General features: G+C 35.9%; 2 protein-coding genes across 2 annotated transcripts; one reads left to right on the plus strand and one right to left on the minus strand.

Annotated features, from left to right (window-relative positions):
- Positions 1–5,926: 5,926 nt before the first annotated feature.
- Positions 5,927–6,706, minus strand: LOC137961866 (uncharacterized). Its single transcript, XM_068808472.1, has one exon. The coding sequence runs from the start codon at positions 6,660–6,662 to the stop codon at positions 6,255–6,257; it is 408 nt and encodes a 135-aa protein (XP_068664573.1). The 5' UTR covers positions 6,663–6,706; the 3' UTR covers positions 5,927–6,254.
- A 14,270-nt stretch (positions 6,707–20,976) lies between these two features.
- On the plus strand, positions 20,977–22,422 carry LOC137962213 (uncharacterized). The gene has a single exon (XM_068808953.1). The coding sequence runs from the start codon at positions 20,977–20,979 to the stop codon at positions 22,420–22,422; it is 1,446 nt and encodes a 481-aa protein (XP_068665054.1).
- Positions 22,423–24,151: the final 1,729 nt, after the last annotated feature.

Below are 24,151 nucleotides of genomic sequence, written 5' to 3' on the forward strand. Positions count from 1 at the left end.
TGCTTTGGAGGAGCTATCTTCGTTTGTGTAATCTCTGAATGGGGAAAAAAGGGCAGAAAGATTTGTGCTGCAAATGGGGTTGAGTTTTCTGTTTTAGCTTTTGTTGGTTTCATTCATTACTTGTGGTAAGCAATGGGCGTGCGAGGGAGGGAGAATGGGAGATTTGTATTTTTCTTCAGAATTTGGAAGCGCTGGCGAGAGGGAAATAGAGAGAAAAGGAGAGATTTGTTGTCTTGGTTGAGAATGGAGAAGGATCTTTGAAGCAGTCGCTGCGATCCCACAATGATGCATTTTTGGTTTTGAAAAAGGTTGCAAGGCAAAAATTAAGGCGATCGAAGAAAAGAAAACTAAATGAGGATGTCTCTCAGTTTATTTTGTTTTATGTGCTGCTTCTGAAAGGTGCGGTAATGGGGGTAGGCTACCTCTAGGCAAAGCTTTTTCACTTTCCATAGTTTACAATCCACCTATTTATAGGTGAGGGATGCCCTTTCCCATAGGGTAGGTGCCCTTTAATCTTGAGATGCATCCCTTTTCCCATAATTGACATCCACTCATCCCCTAATTGCCTATAAGATTATAAAATTACCTGTCAACATGTTCTAGTGTCACTCTTGATGTCTAGAAACTTGCCCTGAGCACCCCCCAAACAATCGTTCACTACCCATGGAGTGTGTTAAATAGGCTTGCCTCTTGAGGTATAGCCTAGATCTCATCATCCATGGCAACCCTAATTTGCTTGTTGCATCCATCCGATATGTAGTTGCTTATGTGAATGACATTATCATTATAGACAATGACATTATGGGAATTCAGTAAAGTTAAAAAAGATTTAGGTGGAGCTTTTTAACTTAAAGAAATTGGCTTACTAAAATACTTGGATAGAAGTTGTTCAATCTTGTCATGACATAGTTTTATTCCAAATCAAGTATGTTCTAGATCTCTTGAAAGAAATATGTATACTTGGATGTAAGATAGTAGATACTCCTATGGATATAAATGTTAAATTATGTGTTTAATCTAGAAGTGACGTAGATGTCAATAGATTTTCATGTTTAGTTGGTAGACTCATTTATCTCACAATTATAAGACCTGATATTTTATATTTTATTAGTTGATAAATCTCAAGAATCCATCAACATTGGCAACATGTGAAGTCAAGGTGAATAGAAGTGGTGAAAAGAGAGAGTGGTAAGGTGAAGATTTGAGAAGAAGAGAAGAAGAGAGGAGGGAGAGATCGAGATGAAGAAATTGAAGGTGGGAGGAGTTAGGGTTCAAAGTGAATCACTAACTCTCCCCCTTAGCTTTATATAATCTCTTGACTTATAAGAATTATAAAAGTACCCTTTACCCTAAGGGCTGGGAATTTAAGAGTGAAGAAAAACAAGCAAAATTATAGGTATGTAACTACCCATTTTTGTCTTCTAACGCTCTGCTTCAAGCTGGTAGTGCGAAAACATCATATACTTCCAACTTGGATCATGTAGTGGTTAAAGTCTTTGAAGCAACTGGCTTTGTGAATATGTCAGCAACTTATTGTTGAGATGAGACATGTTTGAGGCTAATAATACTAGGTTGTAGTTTTTTTTGTTTTATAAAGTAGAAATCCAAATCATTATGCTTTATTTTCTCATGCAAGACCAGATTAGAGGCAATATGGATGACAACTTGTTTATCATAATGTAATTTCATCAAAGTATCTATGTTGAACCCTAATTTTGAGAGGAGAGATTTGATCTAATCTAGTCCACTCACTGCATATGCTATAGTTCTATATTTTGCCTCTTCATTGGATCTAGCAACTACATTTTGTTTTTTGTTTTTCCAAGTTACCAAATTTCCTCCAACTAGTGTGCAAATAGCCAGATGTAGATTTCTATCATTCGGAGAGCCTACCCAATCAGTATCTACTATACTTTCAACATTAATATGTCCATGGCATTTGTATAACAATCCTTGTCCAGAGGACTTCTCGTGAAAGACCGAAGAAGGCAACCGATTAATAAGAAGACATGATGTGAGAACCACATATGGACAATAAAAATGAGCCACATTCATGTGCTCTAGTAGAGCCTTGATAACTTTAAGTAAGTGTCTATTTTTCCTTTCAACCACTCCATTTTATTGTGGAGTGTTGGCACATGATGATTGATGAATAATACCATATTAACTACAAAAAAATTGGAACTCTCCAGACATTTTTTCTTTGGCATTGCCAAATCAAAGTACTTTCAATTGTGAATCAAATCGAATAGAGATCATAATATGAAAGGATTTAAAAATAGACAAAACTTTTGACCTATCTTTCATAATGAATAACCATGTCACTCTAGTATAATCATCAATGAAAATAATAAAGTATTTAGATTGAGAGATATTTGAGACATTGAGTGGTTCTCATACATCGTAACGAATTCATGAAAATGGGACAACCCCCTTAATTTCAGATCGAGGAGAGCAACACAGTTTACACTATAAATTAGACATAGATTTGAGTGAAGGAAATAATGTCTGGATAGACTGAAGTGAGGGATGTCCCAATTTATTGTGCCAACTTCTTCTTTTGAATTTGTTGTGGTAGTGACTGTTGGTGTGTCCATGAAGTAAATACCCCCTTTCTCATGGTTTCCACTAATTACCTATTTCATTTTGCAAATCTTGAAAGGTACAATGAGTAGGAAAAAGTTATGGAGCAATGAAACATTTTTGTTAATTGACTAGTAGATAATAAACTTAATGGAAATTGAGTTTATGAAGTATAGGGTGAAGCATAAGTGGATCCCATCCCTTGTACTTTGGTTTGAGATCCGTTAGTTATGGACTCAAAACTTTTCTTTTTGTACAAGGAGATAAAAAAACTCAAGAGTTTAACATTACTAGTTAGATGCTTGGAAGCTCCAGAGTCAATGATCCAAAGAGATGGAGAGTGGGATGCAATAGAGAACACTCCTATAACGGTGGTGACAATAGTATTAGTAGAAGGTGATGTTGATGTTGATATTGTGGTGGAGGGAGATTGTAATATAGCTTTAAGTTTATGAAGTAACTCAAAATCCTTATCTGTTAAGGCTTGTTTTCCCTTTTTAGTTTCAACATTTCTTTCATTCTTAGCTGTAGTGGAAGTTTGGTTAGCAGTAACCCACTCCGGTTTTCCATTTATTCTCCATAATGTATCAACAAGGTGATTAAGTCCCCCACAAGAGTGCATATCCAATTTGGATTGTATGTCCTTTGAGACCCTTGAGTAGGTCTACCACCTCTACCATATCTCCCTCTTCCTCTATTATTTGCATTGCCTCCTCTATTCTAGGAATACAGAGAATTTGAGTCTTAGTTACTTCAAGATACGGTTTCATATTTGCAAGCCAAACGACAACCACCAATGTTTCCCATTGTTTTTCCTGAATTGCAATAATAAAGGTGTAGCAAGTTTCCAACTCTTGCATGAGACCTCTAAATTTGGCAAAGTAATCATGCAAATTCTCCCCCTGTTTGGTATTGTACATTGTCTAAAAACATCATGTAGCTTTTGTAAATTGTCAGCACTAGAATAAAGTTTTACACAAGTGTCACAAACAAGTTTAGTAGTTTCAAGATGGGAAACATTTTTTGCCACATTTTCTTTCGTATTGTTTATCAGTCGGCTAATGACAAGAGTCTCATCTTTAAGCCATTTTTTTCTATAAATAATATTTTCTTCATCTATAATTGGAGGAGTCTTACTCAAGTGGTTAGACAAGTCTCGGGTACTGAGGAACTTTTTAACAGATTGTGACCAACTTAAGTAGTTTGATAAACTTTTAGGTGGAACAGTAGTGATCTTGAGTAAATCACTTTTACCAAACATGAAAAGTGTTTTTCAGCCATGGAGAATTTTCTTTTTACTCAACCAATGTAGAAGAAAACACCACCATGTATTGCTTGTATGCTGAAATAAACATTTTAAAGTCAAAACAGCCCATAGAAGGCCCATAATCCAGCCTACAATATCAATTTTCTAAGGTGTTCTCAGCTAAGATCCATATTCAACCAAATTAACCCTTCAAAATAAGAGGCACCACCAAGTTGCCTATATGGGTTTTCCTTGTTGAAAAGCCCATGAATGAGCAAGGGTGCTGAACCAAGAAACCAACCAAGTCTTGGGAAAGTACCACGATTTAGAAGCACTAATCCTCTTGTAAACTGATTAAGAACCACTTAAACTGAATTAGGAAACTACTTCCAATAGAGATGTTGATCATGACAACAAGTATACTTTTGTATTAATCACCCAGTGCCTTTGGTGGTCACTCCAACTTGAATCAAGTAAGGTTCAACCCCTTTTTTTGTGTTAATTACTTGTTATATAATCAATAAACCATATTTTGTATATATTTAATCATATAAATAAAAATTTTGATTTTCGTCCAATTTTTATTAAATATTTTAAACATGTGAATAATAATTTTACATAAAATAAAAATATTAACAAGTAATGCACAACAAAATAATTGTATAAAATCTATTTTTGATGAAATAATTTTGCCATAAAACTATTCTTGACAAAATTATTTCAACCATAATTATTTTTAAAAATTAAATTAAGTTTATTATCGATGAAATTATTCTTCCTTAAAATAAGTTCTTAGTGAATTTTTTTCCTCCATAATACTTTTCTCAAAAACATAATTCTGTCGTAAAAAGTATTCTCAGGAAAATAATCTCACTATAAAAACTGTTCTTGACACCCTAATTTCTCTGAGAATTATTTTAAAAAATTTAATTCTCATAAAAATTATTTCACGGAGAATTTTTTACGATGAAATTATTTCTCCAAGAAAATTACCGAGGGCTCGAATTTACAATTCAAGCTCCTCTCTTGGTGTCGTAGTTTTATTTTCTTTTCTACTCGAGTCCTCTCTCCTTCTTATCAAAACTTCTTCTTTCTTCTCTTCCTTCTCTTCTAACTTCCTTCAAACATAAACCCTTCAAATCATGAAATGTAGAATCAAATAAAATATATATATATATTATATATATTTCTTAACAAAATTATTTCTACAAGAAATTTTTTTATAAATAAAAAAATTCTTGACGAAATAATTTTGTCAAGAAAAATATTCTCGGCGACATAATTTCACTAAGAAATGATTAATTATTGTCGGAAATTTTTTTTATTGATAATTACTCATTTTGCTGGTTATTCCTGAGTATTACATACATTGATTATTATTATTTTTAAGCACCTAACAACTCTATGTATGATTGATTATTTTAATACTCTTGATCATTCATTATCTTAATTAAATGAAAACACAAAGAAAATATATAGGTTGAAGTCTAATAACATTGTTTTGTATACTTTATAGCCTGACCTATTTGTAGGTGAAAGATTCTCCCTTTGATGGGCTAGGTGCACCTACTCATCCATTATTGACACCCTTCATTGATCAATCTAACTTTGGGAAGCATGGCCCTTGTCAATAATTGACACCCACTCATCCATTCTTGCCCATATGGTTACCACTTGTTGGCCTACTCCAAGTTAGGCGGTTGCGCTGGCCTATACAGATAGCTGGCTGATGAGTTCAAAATTCGAAATTTGTAGTTGGAGTTATCCCGATAGAATTGGATAGGATTTTTAAGGGATTTAATTAATGTGAGATAATGACTTATTTGAATTTGAATTAATTTAAGATTTACGTGACAATTTCTCATTAGGTAGAGTTTGAATAATGGATAAGGGGTTTTATAAGTCACTTATAATATCTTCAAATTCGTACTTAGTTTTCATAAATTCGTACTCATTTATCTATTCTTGTCTTATTTTTTCTTAAAATAGAGGCTGATTAACTTCCTTTTCAGCCTAAGTAAGTTAGGCCGCATGGCGAGGGACTACGATCTAGCCGCGTGACATAGCATATAAAATAGAAACATATGTTGGTCAGCAAATATAATCGTGATGTCCTTTCTCTACCAAACTAATTGCGTCAAGAGAAGCATTTGCAAGAAAAATAACATAAAAATAGATTGAAGATTGCATTGCAGCAGATGCTTGCCGCTTAAACAAACATTATTTTCTCCGATTCATTCGTCCCTGATCAAATATATTCCAGGTAAGGATCGTAGTCCATCGCTTGACCGGACAGCAAACGGCAAATCGGAGAGAAAGAAGAAGAGAAGTAAAAAGAAAAAGAATAACGTGAAACAAACTGTTTCATTAATGGTAGCAAATATCGTAGGAAACCGGAAAGGGTTTATGACAGACTCTTCTTTTACTACTGTCCTGCAGCAAAAGCCTCGACTGGGAAGGTCTTGGTGATCCCGGCGAGACTCTTAAAATGAATCTTCCCACTGGGAGGATTATCCACGGTGATCTCGTTAACTGGTGGCCACAACAGGAACTCCTTCGCCTTCACTCCCTTGAGCTTCTTGATTCGCTTCTTCTCCACGAACCCATTAATCTTCGCGTCGTAGCTCACAAGCTTGTTGATCATTTTGAACTGGTGCTCCACCTTCTTTTTCTGGGCAATCCACATGTATCCGGTAGGCCTGACGAAGCCCACCTCGATGACATCCTCCAATGGAAGCAGACCCATTGGCATCTCGAACTCCTCCAGTATAGAAAGCGCAAGCTTCATCCCTTCCTCATGGCCCTTGCTCACGACAGCTTCCTTTTCAGCCATCGGTCGCCTGATCAACACTACTGTGTGGATCTACAGGTTCTGGCTTCGATGTTGAGTGGGGATTATTAATGGAGTTTGTCATTTATATAACAATAGTTGACAGAATATCCAAGTATAAGTGACGAAAGGAATGGGGCATACGAAGATAGGTTACTTTGGATTAACCGTCACCCAGTTGGCCTCACGACTTGGCGCCTGCTTAAACTACTTCCTCTCTCTGGTTCTCTAGTTTACTTTGAAAGTGGAAGTCGTAATCTTTTCTTTTCCCTATTGTTCCAAAATCTAATTGTTTATTCTTAAATAGATTAAAACTTCAAGGGTTTTATTCGTTGGTTTATGAGGAAAATTTCCGTATCCTAAACTTCTAATCTTGGGATGTGTTGAGCATATGACTCATATTATATATGGTTGGGGAGATATTAATGTATAGGGGTATTTGTGTCTTTTCGACACAAATACCTCTAGCGTTTAATATTATATAAGGATTATGTAACCCTGATTATCATTAGTGAAGATTTATTCTTGTCGCTCCGGCAGACGTAGGCTCAGTCGAACCATCGTAAACTTATCATTAGAGAACAAAATTATTGTTCTATGGTTTTCATAATTGAAGAGACTACATCATATTCACAAGAACATCCCAATCGAGGGGACAGTAGGTTGATCAATTCAGTTATAAAAAGTTTTTAGAAAATTGCTCCACCCCATCTGGGAGAGGAGCATTCTAATAGAGCACTCAATATTTGAATGGTGAACAGACTGAAACTAATAGAAGAACTGGAAGAAAGAAACCATTCAAACAACAGTCACAAAGGCCCTCAAAAAATCTGTATTTAAGAAGTAGACCATTTTGGACAATATCAAATTTGTTTGAAAAATGTTAGGCCAAAAAGTTGTCAAGTTAGATTAAAAGCTTCGATTGATCTTATTAAGTCTCCAAATTATGTAAGTAAAATAATATTATGTTGAACAACTCAAGCCATGAATTTTAAGTATGTAGGCGTGGAAATTTGATCACTGAAATGAAAACCTCAATCAATGGGCTAATTGTTATTTGCCAGTTTTCAAAAATCAAACCAGTGATTGATCAATCATTGGTGAGTGATCGATTGATCAATCTATCATAATAGCTACTTTTCTATCAAACAGTGACTTATTGATTGATGGACAAATCAATCAATATGTGACTATTGGTCTAGAAAAGTCAAGTTGATCGATCATTCGATCAATCGATATTCCCTTTGGTTGTGTAATATAAGTATGATCGATTAATGTAATTTCCTAAGATCGATCATACTTGAAGTCCCATGATGGCAATGTTCTGACTGATCGATCAATCTGGAGAGATGATCCGTCATTTCATGAAAATTCTGCTTGCTTGGACAACTATGATTGATCAATCCAAGTGGGATGATCTATCATGTGTTCTAGCATGAAATAGCCACGTCCTGGATGATTGATCAATCGACTAAGGTTGATTAATCATGCTTTACATTTCTGGCCTGCACCTTTCTGGATGATCGATCAATACATGTGGTTGATCGATCATTCAAAAGCCAGTTTAATTGTTTAGACTTTATAAAGCATGACAATTTCTCTCTAAGTGCTTTAATATGTTTCTAAGTTATGTGTATTATGATCTTAAACATGTCTATATGCAATTTATATCCTAAAGCTCTGATTTCACAAGTGCATATGGAATAGGAGTTAGAAAACTCTATTACAAAAATTGATAGAATTTATATGTTTGTCTTTAATGCTTGAACTCGAGTCTTCTCGTTTGTCTTCTTCCTTGTGGGTGCTTCTTCAAGAGATGTTCTTCAATTGTGCTTGAAGTCTTGAATTCGGCTTTCACGCTTTAGAACTTGAAATGCTCTTGAAGGTGAAGTATCTGAAATACTTTAGATTTGCAAGTTATTAGTTTAATTAAATTTAGTTACCATAAAAAACAATGTGGGAGTCAACCTACAGTCAAAATCTCCCCATTTTTTTATGATAACAATACCTAACTTGAAAAAAAATAAAAGTTATACTTCCCTAAGGGCAGGAGTTATGTAAATATGAGATTTTATCATAAGCTCCCCCTTAATTTGTGCATAGTTTGTTTTAATCCATTTACGCACAATTTTATTAGTGACTAGGTCTTTTTTATCCAAGTTCCCTATTTTCTCCCCTTTTTTATCATATTCAAAAAGATCTCTAATTGAATGCATAGAATAATAAAACAAACAATGGCTCAAAGGCCATATCATAAAGAGTTTCTAATGATTACAAAATGATATGTACAAGTATAAGAGTGATACTTACAAGTATATCAAATAAAAACATGTACACCGAAAATAAAAAAATAGATGGGTGGATCCTACGGTCAACTAACCTCGAGGTGGGCGTCGGGTGAGGATGTTGTCGAAAAGTTGCTCGATCTTCTGTTGTCGTGCTTTCATCTCATCCAAAGTGGATATGACTACTACCTAAGTAGCCCGAGCATTATCTACAACGTCTTCTAGAGTAGATAGATGATCTGTGGATGATGAACCACCTTCTTCTGTTCTTCTCCTCTTCGTGAATTCAAACTGATTCATGGGAGGCTCAAGACTAAGCTCATCTCTAGAAGAGGCAAGTTGCAGGGCAGACTCCTATGGTATCTTTTATTTTTGGATCCACTATCTTCACCATTTGGTGAACCCAAATTTTCCAACTTCTATTTCTCTTATGGACATCTTCTTTCATCGTGTCCATGGATACCTCATCTGAGAGGTCTACACCATTGTGATGGAGAATGGCAATGATACCTTGTGCAAATGAAAGACTATCCTCCCTTGAATTGACAGCAATATCGACCATCCTATTGGCCATAAAGTAACCATAATCCAAACGGACCTTCTAGAAGATTGCCATTAACCAAAAAATATTGACTGTTGTGAGTCGTGAGAAGTAGGGGTGGCATCGAGTCAAGCCGAGCTCGTACCAGCATATGTTCGAACTGGGCTTGATTTAAATATTTTGAACTCAAGCTCGAGCCTAGCCCAGCCTCGAGCCTAAAATTGGAATCATGCTCAAGCCCAATAATTTTAACCGAGTTCGAGCTCAAACTTACATTTTAAACTTCGGATAAAATACATGTCAAATAAATCGTCTGTAAAATTATGCATAAATTTTACTTAAAATTGGACATGACCTCTACATAAACTTTGCATAAATTGTTTACAAACACTGCATAATATTATGCAAAAAATTTATTCAATATTCAAACACAAATTTTTTAATGAAATATCAAATTTACAATCACCCAAATAAAAACTGCAAATTCAGTATATCCAATAGCAAGCAACAGCCACATGATACGAAACACAACTAACCAACTATCCATTCCCGAAACAAAATACACACTAATAAAAGTTAGCAAAAGATCCAAATGACCATACCCATGCAATATGTATCCAAAAGTGCAGGCTCTAAGAGATTTTAAGTTTCAAATGAATAGCATACACTCGTAGTAATAGAGTAGGTCACAACTCCAAGCATGATTATGTCCCAGAAATAGTTCACATAGCCATATTAATGATGTAAAAGTGTAACTGAAAATTTTACAGATTGGTTCCCCCCATCTAGCAACTAGAACAATATCTCACTATTACAGAGATTCAACCATTAGAGACTAAACCATACATAATTTCCACCACATGGAGACTTTACCATCATCATAAAAGTATACTCACGTTAGCATGTATATACAAATTCAGAAGTTGCAGATATATTCATAACCAACAAATGGTTATATTGCTTTCATAAATAAGACTAATCAAGGGCAAAAGAAAATCTTCAATTTCCACTTTTTTCCACCTATTTTTCTAGTTTTCTGTATATAACTTTGCTTGAACGACATTTATTTTTGTTATCTTAGGATGTTTTTGGAGAAGTTGCTCAACAGTCAAGACTTTGCTAGAGAAGAACATGGTTTATCTGTTCCTAACCATGTGTTGAATATGCTTTTCTTGTGAAAATGAAAGAAGTGAGAGAGCAAGGATAATGCTCTGCTGCAAACTTTGCAGTAAAAAGTATCATAGGAACTGTTTGCAGTCTTGGGCCAAATATAGAGGTTTTAGCTACCTCCTTTTGTTGTTATCTTATCAATTTTTAGATATTAGTGTTCTTCCTTGTTAAAAAAATTGAACCTACGGCTCGGCCAGGTCGGGATCAGACTTGCCCCTTTTGTTCTAGGCAAATATCTCAATCCACCAATTAGACTCACAATTCCCATCCTAACCTATGTTTAATAGGAAAAATCAGGCAAATTGCTCAATTTATTCTGACTTAAAAGCAGGGAAAGAAATAAGGAAATCAGTAAACCAACATCCCTACTTTGACAAAACAAGGGGAAAAGGAAAATAAAAAACGATAAATCAAACAGGACAGATAACAAAAACTCAACATCAAGATTGAATAAATTACGAACAAAAATCAAGCAGAAGTGCAATGAATAGATAAAAACCTCATGGATTGAGTGAGGTTGCCACCGTGATTGACACTTAACATACGCCATTAGTCTTCCTGGCAATGACGAACTTCTTCTAGACAACTATTTTAGAAGAGACTTTTTGAGACTTTTTGGTTCGATTTCAAAAGAGTTCAAAATCGAAAAAGAAAGTTGAAACAAAGCTCCTTCCTGACTCCTATTGTTTTCAAGTCCCGAAAGGCAAGGGTTTTTATTTAGTAGCCAAGTCGGCTCGCGAGCTCCCGAATTGAACCATGGCCCACTTGAGTTCGCTCGGTTACTTAAACGAGCATGTTCCACTATTCAAACTCGATTCAAAATGCTTTCAAATCAAGCCAAGCTTGAGCTATTTGCAAACCGGTTCGGTTCGATGCCACCTTTAGTGAGAAGGCTCCTTTCCTAGGATTCAGTACTTGAGTCACTATCTCCATGGTGACTCGATGTAGCATGGTGAGGTCCCGTATCCTCACTTCATAGGAGCTCTCAATTGTCTGTCCAAAGACAGTAAAGATAACATCTTGTATAATTTGAGGGAGGTCCTCATGGAGATCCATCAACCATTTTTCTTTTACATATCTCATCATAACCATGACGGTGGAGTCGAGGAGATCATTCAGAGCGGGAGTTTGAATGGAGATGAGTGCTTTCTTCACATAGGAAGAAATCTTGAGACTATGAGTTCCAAGATCCTTAGAGCTTTTGAAAATAGTAAAACATGAGCCAGATTCTCTTGTAATTCCAACTATTAGAGCTTCTAAAAGTAGTAAAATTTTCTCAAGCAAGGATCTTAGGCAATGACTACCACTAGGGGAACATTGATAACAAAAAATCTCTTTGTCCCTATAGTGTGTGCATATTATATTTTATCTTGACTTACTTTTATGCATGATTTTTAGTTACACGCACAACTTATTTTTAATTTGATCATCTCGATTCACCCCCTCTTGAGAAGCCAGTTGGGCCAACAGATTCAACTCCAAGGTGCAAAAATGTTGGGAGTAAAAGTAGCAACCTAAGTTTGGGTTGTTATACTAATTTGAAACTAAAAGTGTAAAACCCATGTAAAATAAAATTGAAAGTTTGCATTAAAGTGAACAACCCTATTTATATCCCCCCTAGGTTTATTCATCATGGGACCTAATCTCTCTCTCTCTCTCTCTCTCTCTCTCTCTCTCTCTAGATTCGACCCCTTCCCCACACTTGCTAGCCGGCGTATGATGCCCTCCCCCCAAGACCCATTCATCCCCCTCCCTCGTGTTTGCAACACACATACCCCATCCCTTGCACTCCCACTCATTGTCAAATACAAGCCCCATCTCCCACCTTTGAGCTCCTACCCCTTCCAAAATGTGTTCTCTCGTGCAGCCACCCTTAAGCCCCATCCATAGCATCCCCCCTCACACACACACACATAGAAATTTGTGGTGGTTCACTCTATTATTTTGGTGGTCATTTGATTGATCAATTGAGTAGCGACATGAAATCACTCAGCTAACATTTGGCAAGAGAAAGAGATAAGTAGAAGAAAACAAGAATGTAGAAGAGATAGAAAAAGGGAAAATGGTGCATACTAGCCCATGTAAGCAAAAATCAAGGAAACCATTTGTTGATGGAATCAATTGTGCTGAAAAAAGTTATGCCACCAAATCTTCATTTCCTTTTAGTGAGCCTAAATAAATCTAAGGGGAAATGGAGGATGAAGAATATATGTTTAAAAATAAAAATGAAGCGATTGATTGTAGAAAAACTAAAGTGAAGACTTAAGGCGTTGAAGACTTACAACAAAAAAATTGTCTTTTATTTCTGATCTTTTAATTAGATATATTATTTAACAAACTAAATTTATAAAGTCGATCTTGGGGAGGAGTGTTAGACGATATAATTTATATTTACTTAGGTTTCTCATAAAAGTAGTTTCTTACAATCTCTTACATCCATGGGTGTAAGGTGAGTAGAGACATTAGTGTTTTTTTTATCATATTTTATGTTATAAAATAAAGAGAAGAGGAACCCTAAACATAAACTCTTTAATCCAATTGCATGTGTAATATTTTCTTCCTCCAACTTTTTCTCTCTTCTCTTACACTCATGAAAATTTTCAAAAAATTATGTGATGATTCTGTGGAGCCCAAGCTGGTGTGTGGGTGTTGAGTTGTGCTAACCTAGTATGAGATAGGTTTAAGGGTTTAACTTTCCATGTTCCACAAGTTCTAAAGCTTTTGGAAAATTGGATAGGTACCTAACATTTGATATCAAAACTGACGCCATGTCACGGGTTCGAATCCTTGCGGGAGAGACATATGAAAATGGCTACGTGGTCAGGAGTGGAGCCATCATAGGGTGGGTGCCCATGGTCGCCATCATGGAAATGTGGTGGATTGTTATGATCCTCTGGGGCCCAACCTGGGGTATGGCACTGGGTTGAGCCAGCCTAGTATGGGATAGGTTTCAGGGCCTATTTGTCCACGTTCCATTTGCTCTGAAACTTTTCGAGTATTGGCTAGATTGCTGACAAAATCATGTGATGGTATTGTTGGATAGAGGTAGCACTCATAATTTTCTATGGAAATGTCACAAAGAGGTTGAATTTGACTCAAAAAAAAAAAATCTTTGTTCATTGTTATTGAGGGTCGTACCTTGATTTCTCATCCATGTCTTGCCAAGTGCCACTCATTACTGTTGGAATTGCTATTATATCTCATTTCTATATTAAAAGGGATAGCTATTGTCCTTGGGTTACAATAATTGTCGACTTGGGGCCATTTAGTGGAATTTTATTAAGTCTTTCTTCGAATTCGACAAGTAGGCACCATTGTCAGAGGCGGGCACATTAATTAACTATATGGAGGGTGAACTAAGTTCACTTTGGAATATTTGAAGGGGAAGCCCATTTATGAGGCTACCTACTCATATCAAGAGTGTTGACCGTAGTTTGACCCCCACATTGTTTTTTATGATAACAAAAGTTAGTTGAAGTAATAACTTGCAAATCTAAAGTATTTCAAATACTTCACCTTCAAGAGCATCTCAAGGTCTAACCATCAAAGCCAATTTCAAGACCTCAAGCACAATCAAAGAACATCTCTTGAAGAACACCCACAAGGAAGAAGACTCGAGTTCAAACATCATAGACAAACATATCAACTCAATCAAGTTTTGCAAGAGTGTATGCTAACTCCTATTCCTTAAGTACTTGTGAAATCAGAGTTTTAGGATATAAATTACATATAGAGATGTTTAGAATCATCATATGCATCACTAAGAAACATGTTAAAACATTTATAGAGAAATTTCCATGTTTTATAAAATCTGCACTTTTAAATTGGCATTGGAAGGATCGATGAGTCACTGATAATGATCGATCATCTAGAACTGTGCAAGCCAAAAATATAAAGTATGATTGATCAACCATAGTCGATTGATCAATCATCCAAGACATGGCCATTTCATGCCATAATGCATAATCGATCATCCCTCATTGATTGATCTATCATAGTTGTATAGGCAAGTAGAATTTTCATGGAATGATCAATCAAGTATGATTGATCAACCATAGTCCCTTGGTAGTAAAGGACTTCAAGCATGATCGATTATACTTGTATTACATAGCCAGAGGGAATCTCGATTGATCAATCAGCCACTGGCAATGATCGATCAACTTAATATTTCTAGACCAACGGTAACATGTTGATCAATTAGTCCATCGATTAATGTCATTGTCTAATAGAAAAGTAGTTGTTATGATCGATCAATCAACGATCTGATTTTTTAAATGGATAAATAACGGTTAGTTTGAGTTGGAAAAGTTATAAATACCACACTAAACCATGAGTAAATGAATCAATTATCATTTAGTGGCATATCTTCAAGCCACAAACTTTTAGCTTGCAAATTCCTATCAAAAGTGCTTTAGAGAGAAAGAGAGTGAACCTTACTTTTGAAAAATCTTCAATCTCTTTCAATCATTGTTGCATACATCATAGTAAAAACTCCTTGATCTATTCACAATGTCCTACAAAGAAGAAGGCAAGTTGAATCTTTCAAGGAGAAGCATCTCTCCAAGTAAGAGTGTAATTTTTCCCTTTATTTTTTATGAAATTGTGAAAGGTTTATGTAGAACCTGTTAATCTAGATAGAAAAACCTAGCTATAGCTATTATCTAGCAATAATCTCTTGGGTAGATTGGCTTGTGTAAAATCGTGTATTGAGCTATATGTGGCCAAAGTGAATTGGAATATCTTTTGTAACTTTTTTGCTATTAAAGCGTAATAGTAGAATTTTCCCAAGCACATGTTCTTGGGTGGTTACTACCACTAGGGGAACATCGATAACAAAAAATATACTTGTCCATGTGGTGTGTGTATGTTGATATTTACATCGAATTGTATTTATGCATGTTATTTTAATTACACATACAAATTATTTTTAATTTGAATTTATCAATTTCCCCCCTCCCCCCTCTTGAGAAGCCACCTGGGCCTACACAGGGCCTACATGGCCCTCAGATGAGGTAACCAAACACTCTTGACTTCATTTGTCCTCTTTTATTGCACATTGATGAAGTGTTCTAGGAACCCAAGGGCCAGCTCCTTGCCTATGAACACGACCATAGATTTTTATCAATTTCGGGGGCTCTACCGGCTATTGTCAAGCCGTCAATATCTTTGTTTCCGAAAGTAGAAATTGAAATATTAATGCAAGAAATTCTTGACACCACGATTATCAAAACCAACACTAGCTCTTATTCCTCACCAGTGCTTCTAGTCCAAAAGAAAGAAGATAGTAGGCATTTTTGTGTGGATTATGAGCACATTGAAGGACAAATTTTCAAATCTGATATCAGAAGAGCTACTAGAAGAATTGCATGGAACTGTAATTTTTCAAGTTGGACCTGTGGTTAGGTTACCACCAGATCAGAATGGTGATAGAGGACTTCCATAAGATAGTGTTCGCATTCGTGAAAGCAATTATGAGTTTATTGTCTTGCCCATATGTTTGATCCCTATCTTCAGCCCCTACATAAGATGGTTTATTCTTGCTTTCTTTATCGACATTTTTCGTCCACAATAAATCGTAGCAGAAGCACTCTAAATCTCTTTATGTTGTATTAAATGTTTGTGACAAAAGAGACTTTGTCTTGTGAGTCACAGCAAACCCAGGTTAACTTACAGTCATCTCCACTTGACAGCTACTTCTCGTACAAATATCAAGACAGTTGACAGAGTAGCTCAAGAAAAGTTCCTTCAAGTCGGCCGAGGGACCCTGAGTTGCCATTAATAAGCTGAAACAAGCTATGAGTGTTCCTTCTCCAAGGTGGTGAACAGATTTCTCCCACTCTAATATCATTCTCGATCGATCAGGTGGTAGAATTATTCATGAAGCAAACAGTAGAGCTACGTAATGTTCTTCGCTCTACTGTTTCAGATCAAGATCCCATCTTCGTGAGAGAGTTCTAGATAGTTTTTACAATGCGAGGAAACGGCCATCATCAAGAACACTGCATATCACCCACAAACCAATGCAGTTTGTGCTCGTCAACCGATGCATTTGAAAACTATTACTTTATGGTCTTATTTCGTCAAAATAGATTGCAGGGAAACGCTCTGGATCGTTTCGTTTTCGTAAGAAATGCCTTTAAAACCTTTTGCTATCTGAAGCAACCAGCCTTGAAGCCATTTACATTGCTGTGATTTGTCAAATCCAAACGGGTGCTCAATCTTCAACTGTGACTTGTTTGTTGAAGATTCTCGACGCAAAAAGAGAGACTCCACCGATCAAGACCATGCTGCTTGCACAAATGGTATCAATAGTAAAGAGATTTAATGTCTGAATCTATAAAGTTTTAGAGGAAAGGAGAGTAGTAGGTGTTGAAAATGAAGAGGCACGGAATGAGAACGTTTTAAAAGCTGGAGTTATGAGATTCACACGCCCTACCATGATAGTCCATATGACATGTTTTAAAAATTAGAAACTCCATTTTAATCTCTTTAGAAATGTGGCATATGCATGAAGGGATTTGTCTCTCCCACGTAACACCTATGCCTATAGATATAACTTGGAAGACCAATGTTATCAAAATTGAGAAGCAGACCCTTTATCGGTTCTTAAGACGAAAATCGGATGACCCAGCCGATTGGTTCGGTTAGACCATAAGATTGTGGTTAGAGGTTTTGACTCTGCTAGCAATTGGCAAGCTCTGCCCAAGGAGAAATTAAGTAAATTAATATGAATGATTAATTTGCTAATTGGAATGTTATAATGATTAATTAAATTAAAAGTCAACCAAATTGGTTAAATCAAATTATATTATACTAATTTAACTATAATGTAATTAACTAAACTATTTTTAATTAAATGGCACTAGTAACTACAGTTATTTAGAGTATAATGCAACTAGATAATATTAATTTTAATGAATTAGTAAGTTAATTAAAAATTAAGCTAATCTTATTAGAATTTAGTTTAATTAATTAAATTATAGTATAGTTGTTATTATTTAATAGTCTAATATATTAATTCATTGTTACGATGGATCACTTAGATGACTTGCCCATTAATTATTATTACTATTTTTTTAATTAAATTAAACTTCAACTACTGGTAGCTAGCTAGTTCATTTAATTAAAGTATAGTTTAGTTAATTAAATCAAACTAATTGAATTATAATGTAACTAACTAAAATATAAAATTAAAATTAATTGTAAGTATAATGTAATTAAATGATTAGGTAATGATTAATGTTTTAATTTTTAATAACCCATAATTTAGCTAATGGGATTAATTAGTTAGTTAATTTTTTTGTATTATGGATTATTTAATCAATTTTAATCATTAATTAGTTAGTAATATATCATGACTTGCCATAAAATTAGCTTAATTTAGTTTTAACTTAATGAAATATAAAAAAATCTTCAAAAATATTATTAAATGTCATATGTTTTCTGTATAATGTATCTTTAGGTATGTCCATTAAATTTAATTTTGTATTTTGGAGTACTATGGAATGATGTCCATGCGGTGAGGGGATATTTTTGCCTTCTTGAAAGACAGGGGAATATGATGGGATCGTCACATAAATTTTATTTTAATATTATGTGTTATTGGATGATTTTTATTTTATTTTATTTGTCTTGGGGTGGGAGGAGATGAGAGATGAGTGATAGGATCTTAAGTTTGGTTAAGCTAAATACTGATAATACTGTAAACATAATTGAACCTAAAATGAGCATTATGTGAATCTAAGTGAGTATAATATATAAACATAATAGAAACACAAATTGAGCCAACATGAAGCAAACATGAGCATAATACAAATAGAATATCAAGCATAATATGAAATTAATTTTGAACATAATATGGAACTAAAGTTGAACACAACATCTAATTTCCAACCAAATATAAAACTAATGTTAAGCATAATATGAAAGTAATTTTGAGCATAATATGTGATTAATGTCCAATATAATATAAAAATAATGTTGGGCATGATATGAACAAAATTTGAAAAAATCATAATGTTTTGGGCAACTACTAATTCATATATATAAATAAAAGGTAAAATGCTTGACTAAACTTTAGCTTGTACTCTTGAGTGTACTTGGAGGATTAGAGGTTTGAAAAAATAGGGTTGATTGATATTAACCTTAATCGGACCACAACCTACGTGGGTATGGCCATGCTTTTTTCATTGTCTAATAAATCTTCATTAGTAAAATCTTGTCTTTGTGCTATTAATTTAAATTATTTGAATGGAGTGTCGCTATTTATTTAAGAGTTTGTATTGTATATCTCATATTTGTGTAATGTTTGGCATGTCCATTATTCCAAACAAAAAAAAATTTAAGACACTCATATAAAATCTTGAATTGTCCTAATTGACAGTTCAAGACTCATAATGTTGTTTATTCCTAGAATGTTGTATGATATACTTTGCTGACTACTGTGCATTGTGCTTTGGCGATAGAGAATAGTGTGTATACATCAATAAATTATAGCCGTTTAACATGAGAAGTATTAGAGATGTTTCAAAAAAAAAATGTGACATATGTCTTAAATTGTAATTGTACAATACTTACTAATACTAAGTCCTAAATGGGCAAGGTGTTGTCATGAATTCAAGTGAATAGAGAATTTATATGTGATCTGGGAATCATAGTTTGGGTGCCCCCTCATTTGAATTGGGGTCATGTCGCATATAGAGAAGTGGTTATCAATTATTAATTTGTTTGTGTAACATATTAGTGTTAAGCAAAAATGGAAAAAAGTTGGATGAAGCTTTTCCACAAATAGGTTGTCTAGTGAGGAATATAACAAAGGGGTAGTGGCTTTCATTCATGTTGAAGAAGTTTAAGAAGTATCTTATGTAATTGTGAGGATGAATGGCATAAGCTATAATTAGTTGAAAGCAAAAATGGAAAAAAGTTGGATGAAGCTTTTCCACAAATAGGTTGTCTAGTGAGGAATATAACAAAGGGGTAGTGGCTTTCATTCATGTTGAAGAAGTTTAAGAAGTATCTTATGTAATTGTGAGGATGAATGGCATAAGCTATAATTAGTTGAAAGCTTAAGTGTTTGTTTTCTTTCATATGTATTATGGCATTCAAGTCCCACTTATATATACATAAGAAAGAGAGGGGGAGGAGGCTCATACAAGATCTCACTCCAAACCCTAAGCTTTTGCTCTCTTCAACTCTTTTTCTAGACCTCTCTTTGCTCACATTTTCTTCTGTCTTCTTTTTCTTCCTTCTTCTTCTCCTTCTCCTTCAAACTAAGTTTCCTATGGATTAAACCCTGGAATATAACATGGTATCAAAGCAAGGATTCTAGAAACCTTCAAATCAATCTCCAAGCCAAGCAACTAGGTTGGGCCTTTTTGGGGAAAAACAAGGGCTGAAATCAACTCAGCATGGTCTCTCTCTAATTAGGTAAATTCTCATCTTGTATCTTAAATTATGAGGGATCAAATTCATATTTTTGAAGTTCATGAATTCGTTCATATGCAAGTCTAGTCTTCCTTGAAAAAAATAGATTTTTCCTCTTAGTTTCAAAAGGCTGAAATGTCATGCGCATGAATTCAAGTTGTCTTGCATGTTTTGATTTGAATGCAATGCCAAAAAATCATTCTTAGGAATTTGAAAATGCCTCTTGAAGGTCTTCTTCAATCGTGTTTTGTTGAAAGAATTGTTAATCGACTAATTCATCGAAACCCTAAGTTAGAGTTTGAAGAGTTTATTTAGAAAGTAATCTATTGTTCTATTGTGTTTCAAATTACTTTCATACTCGAAGTTATTTCATATTTTTTTCAGTCAAATTAGCAAATGATTCATGGTGTGTTAAAGTTCTATCCTAGAACCTAAAAGGAAAAAAAAAAAAAAAGGACACAAAGAAAGTCATGCATGTATGCTTCATATTCTAGTTTCACTCCTATGGTTCATGCATGAATTTGATCTCTTCTATTGCATGGTTTTTGCATTCAATAAACTCAAGTGCTTGCTAAATAGTTAAAGTTTTTGTCCTCTTACTTGTCATTTTTTTTTCTATCTTGTTCAACCTGTTGACCACCCTCTTCTTCTAGCTTCAAGCCACCTTTTGAATATTTTTACTTGGTCGTCTAAATTCAGGTTAGAAAGCATAACAAGCAGCCGACACCAAAAAGCAACCTCACGAAGGGATCGTGGTGGAGTGAGAATCGCACCTCCCCGAGCACTTGCTGAGTTGCGTGTCCACCACCATTCTCAGCTGCCTCGATTTTCCTACTTCTCTCCTCTCCCTACACATACTACTAAACCTCAAAATCCAATGCCAAAATCTCTTATGACAATGCCTGCAAAAGCAAAAAAACACATTTTTCTCCCTTCTCTCACCTATCTCAACACCACTCTCCTCTTCCTCATCGCCTTGTCCATTCCAGTTCTCCTCCTCCACTCTCCCCCCTCCGTTTCTGTCTGCAATGCGTCAACCTCCTGGAGCGGCCACAGACTCTGGTCAGGAGACCTCCGCAAAGTAGATTTCGCCTGGAACCGCCTCTTATTTGATCCTCAACCCCCACCAACCTCACTCAAAATTGCAGTTTTCTCTAGAAAATGGCCTGTGAGTTCTTTTCCCGGCGGTATGGAGCGTCACGCGCACACACTTCACAGCGCGCTGGCCCAGCGCGGCCACCGAGTTCATGTCTACACCTCTGCTCCTCCCTCCGGCTCTCCCATGCCTAATACAAGCAGGGATGCTTTCCCGAACGTCCATTTCCTCGACAAATCGCCCGGAAAGTGGAACTACCATGAGGCGTGGGCCAGCTTTGAGGCAGAGAACAAAAGCCTGCCGTTCGATGTGGTGCACTCGGAGAGCGTCGCTCTTCCTCACTGGTTGGCCCGTTCTGTGCCCAACCTCGCTGTCTCCTGGCATGGCATCGCACTTGAGGCTTTCCAGTCCAAGATCTACCAAGAATTGGCGCGTATGCCGGATGAAACCATGTCTCCCTCTTTGAACGATACTGGGATACACAAGATTTTAACCGAAATCTTTTTCTTTCGTAGCTACGCCCATCACGTCGCCATTAGTGACAGCAGCGGCGAGATGCTAAGGGATGTATACCAGATTCCCAAGGCAAGAGTACATGTCATCCTCAACGGCATCGACGACGACGCCTTTCGACCAGACGAGAGACTCGGCCGGGAGTTCCGCGCTCACTATGGCGTGCCCGACAACGCCAGTCTGGTTATAGGCGTCTCTGGAAGGTTGGTCAAGGACAAGGGTCATCCCTTGCTGCACCAAGCCTTCTCCAAGCTCATCTCAAAGCGCCCTGGAGTTTATTTGATGGTGGCCGGAACGGGACCCTGGGAGCAACGATACCGCGAGCTTGGGCCCCAGGTCTTGGCTTTGGGCGCTCTGCCTCCCAACAAGCTCAGAGCTTTTTACAATTCTCTGGATGTGTTTGTGAATCCGACGCTGAGACCGCAGGGTCTTGATCTTACGCTGATGGAAGCGATGATGTGTGGGAAGCCCATTCTGGCGACAGGGTTTCCCAGCATCAAAGGGAGCATAATTGTGGACGACGAATTCGGTCACTCCTTTGCACCAAATGTAGGATCCTTGCTGGAGATGCTTCAAGTGGTCGTAGAGGAAGGGCCGAAGAGGTTGGCTGTTAGAGGGAGAGCGTGCCAGAACTACGCATCTGCCATGTTTACTGCAACTAAGATGGCAATGGCTTATGAGAGGCTGTTCCTATGTATCAAGAACGAAGAGCTCTGTAGGCACCCCTTGTCATAGTTGAAGATCCAAAACAAAATTTACACATTATCAATAGTTTTATTCGCCTTAAGCTGGCACGCCTTCCCTACATATGCATTTCTCTGAAAACAGAGGCCGTCATTAAATACTTGATTCACAATGGCTTTCGTCAAAAAAAGAGGTCACCTGCAAGGTGAATCTAACCGAAGTTGCTTTTGTTGGGTGAATGTAGGAGTGGGCAACTGTTGGGTGGAAGCAGTCCGATTTTCCTTAACCCTTACCTAATCTTGAACCCTGGCTAGGAAGGAAGAACCCAAAAAAAAAAAAAAAAAAAAAAACTAAGACCTTATGTTCGACCCAACCAGGTCATTTGTTTACCATAGATTGACTCTTTTATTAATTTTATTGATAACAAAACTTGATAGAGCTGACAATTTGCAAACCAAGTATTTCAAATACTTCATTTGCAAAAAACATGCATCTCAAGGTCTAACGCTTTAAAACAAACAAGCCCACACAAGACATTAGACAATATTGAAGGACAAATCTTGAAGAAACACCCATGGAAAAGATGACATTGTAAAGACTAGAGTTTTAAGTCGTATATATTAAAAATCAGTTAAAATGTAAGAGAGTTTTCGTAACTCCTTTCTTTAAAGTACAATGTTAAATATGGAGATTTAGGACATATATTACATGTACACATGTTTTGAAACATCATAAAGATCTCTTCAAACATGTTAGAACACTTAGATTTAGTCATTCTCAAGCTTTAAAAGTCAACCTAATTGAACTGACATTGGAAAGTTCAATCAACCTCTGTCATTGATCAATCATCCAAAAGTGTACAGACCAATATTATAAAGCATGACCAATCAACTATAGTCGATTGATCGATCATCCAGAACATGGTCATATCATGCTATAAAGCATGATTGATCATCCCATTTGGATCGATTGATCAATACTATCCATACAAGTAAAAATTACATGAAATGATTGATCGTTCAGATAAAATTCTGCCAATCATGGACGTAAAACATGATCTATCATAGGAAAAATATTGATCAATTATACTTTTCTTGCACTGCCATAGGGAACTCTGACTGGTCAATCATCTCCTGGTAATGATCAATCAACTTAACTTTTTAGGACCAACGGTAACTCATTGATCAATCAGTCCATCGATCAATCAACCACATCCTTTAGAATCATTATGATCGATTGATCAATCAATCAATGTACTATTATTTTCAAATAGGCAATAAAATGGCTAGTTTAGCTTGGGGAATCTATAAATACCCCCATCAAACCTCACAAAGATATGTTAATGAGCATTTATTGGCAAATCCATAAGCCTTTATACTCAAAGTCTTGAAATTTTTATCTAAAGTGATTTTGAGCAAAAGAGAGCTAAACGCTTACATATTCCTCACTTCTTCCTCCACCTATCCTTACATTTCACATTAGTCAAGCTCCTATATACTATACATTGTGCTGGAAAAAAAAGTGGATGCTTGGATCTCTCAAGGAGAAGGTACTCTCCAAGTGTTGGGTTTAAGTTTTCCTATTCTTTATTTTTATTTGAGAATTTTTTATCTAGAACCTATTTAATCTAGATAGAAAGGCCTAGCTAAAGCTAGAATCTACCCAATCTCTGGGGAGATTGAGTTAGTAAAAAGTGTGTATTGAGCTATAAGTGGCTTAAAGAGAGTCAAAATCTCTTTGTGTAATTCCAGCTATTAGAGCTTTATAATAGTGGAATTTG

The sequence above is a fragment of the Aristolochia californica genome, unplaced genomic scaffold (genome assembly GCF_029961685.1).
Source record: "Aristolochia californica isolate CCGP_79_NKW_82.1479 unplaced genomic scaffold, dmAriCali1.0.hap1 SCAF_4, whole genome shotgun sequence".
In the NCBI taxonomy this organism is placed as follows: Eukaryota; Viridiplantae; Streptophyta; class Magnoliopsida; order Piperales; family Aristolochiaceae; genus Aristolochia; species Aristolochia californica.

Bases quoted from the DNA above. Each gene is read 5' to 3' on its own strand.
- LOC137961866 (XM_068808472.1), bottom strand. From the start codon at position 6,662: ATGGCTGAAAAGGAAGCTGTCGTGAGCAAGGGCCATGAGGAAGGGATG.
- LOC137962213 (XM_068808953.1), top strand. From the start codon at position 20,977: ATGCCTGCAAAAGCAAAAAAACACATTTTTCTCCCTTCTCTCACCTAT.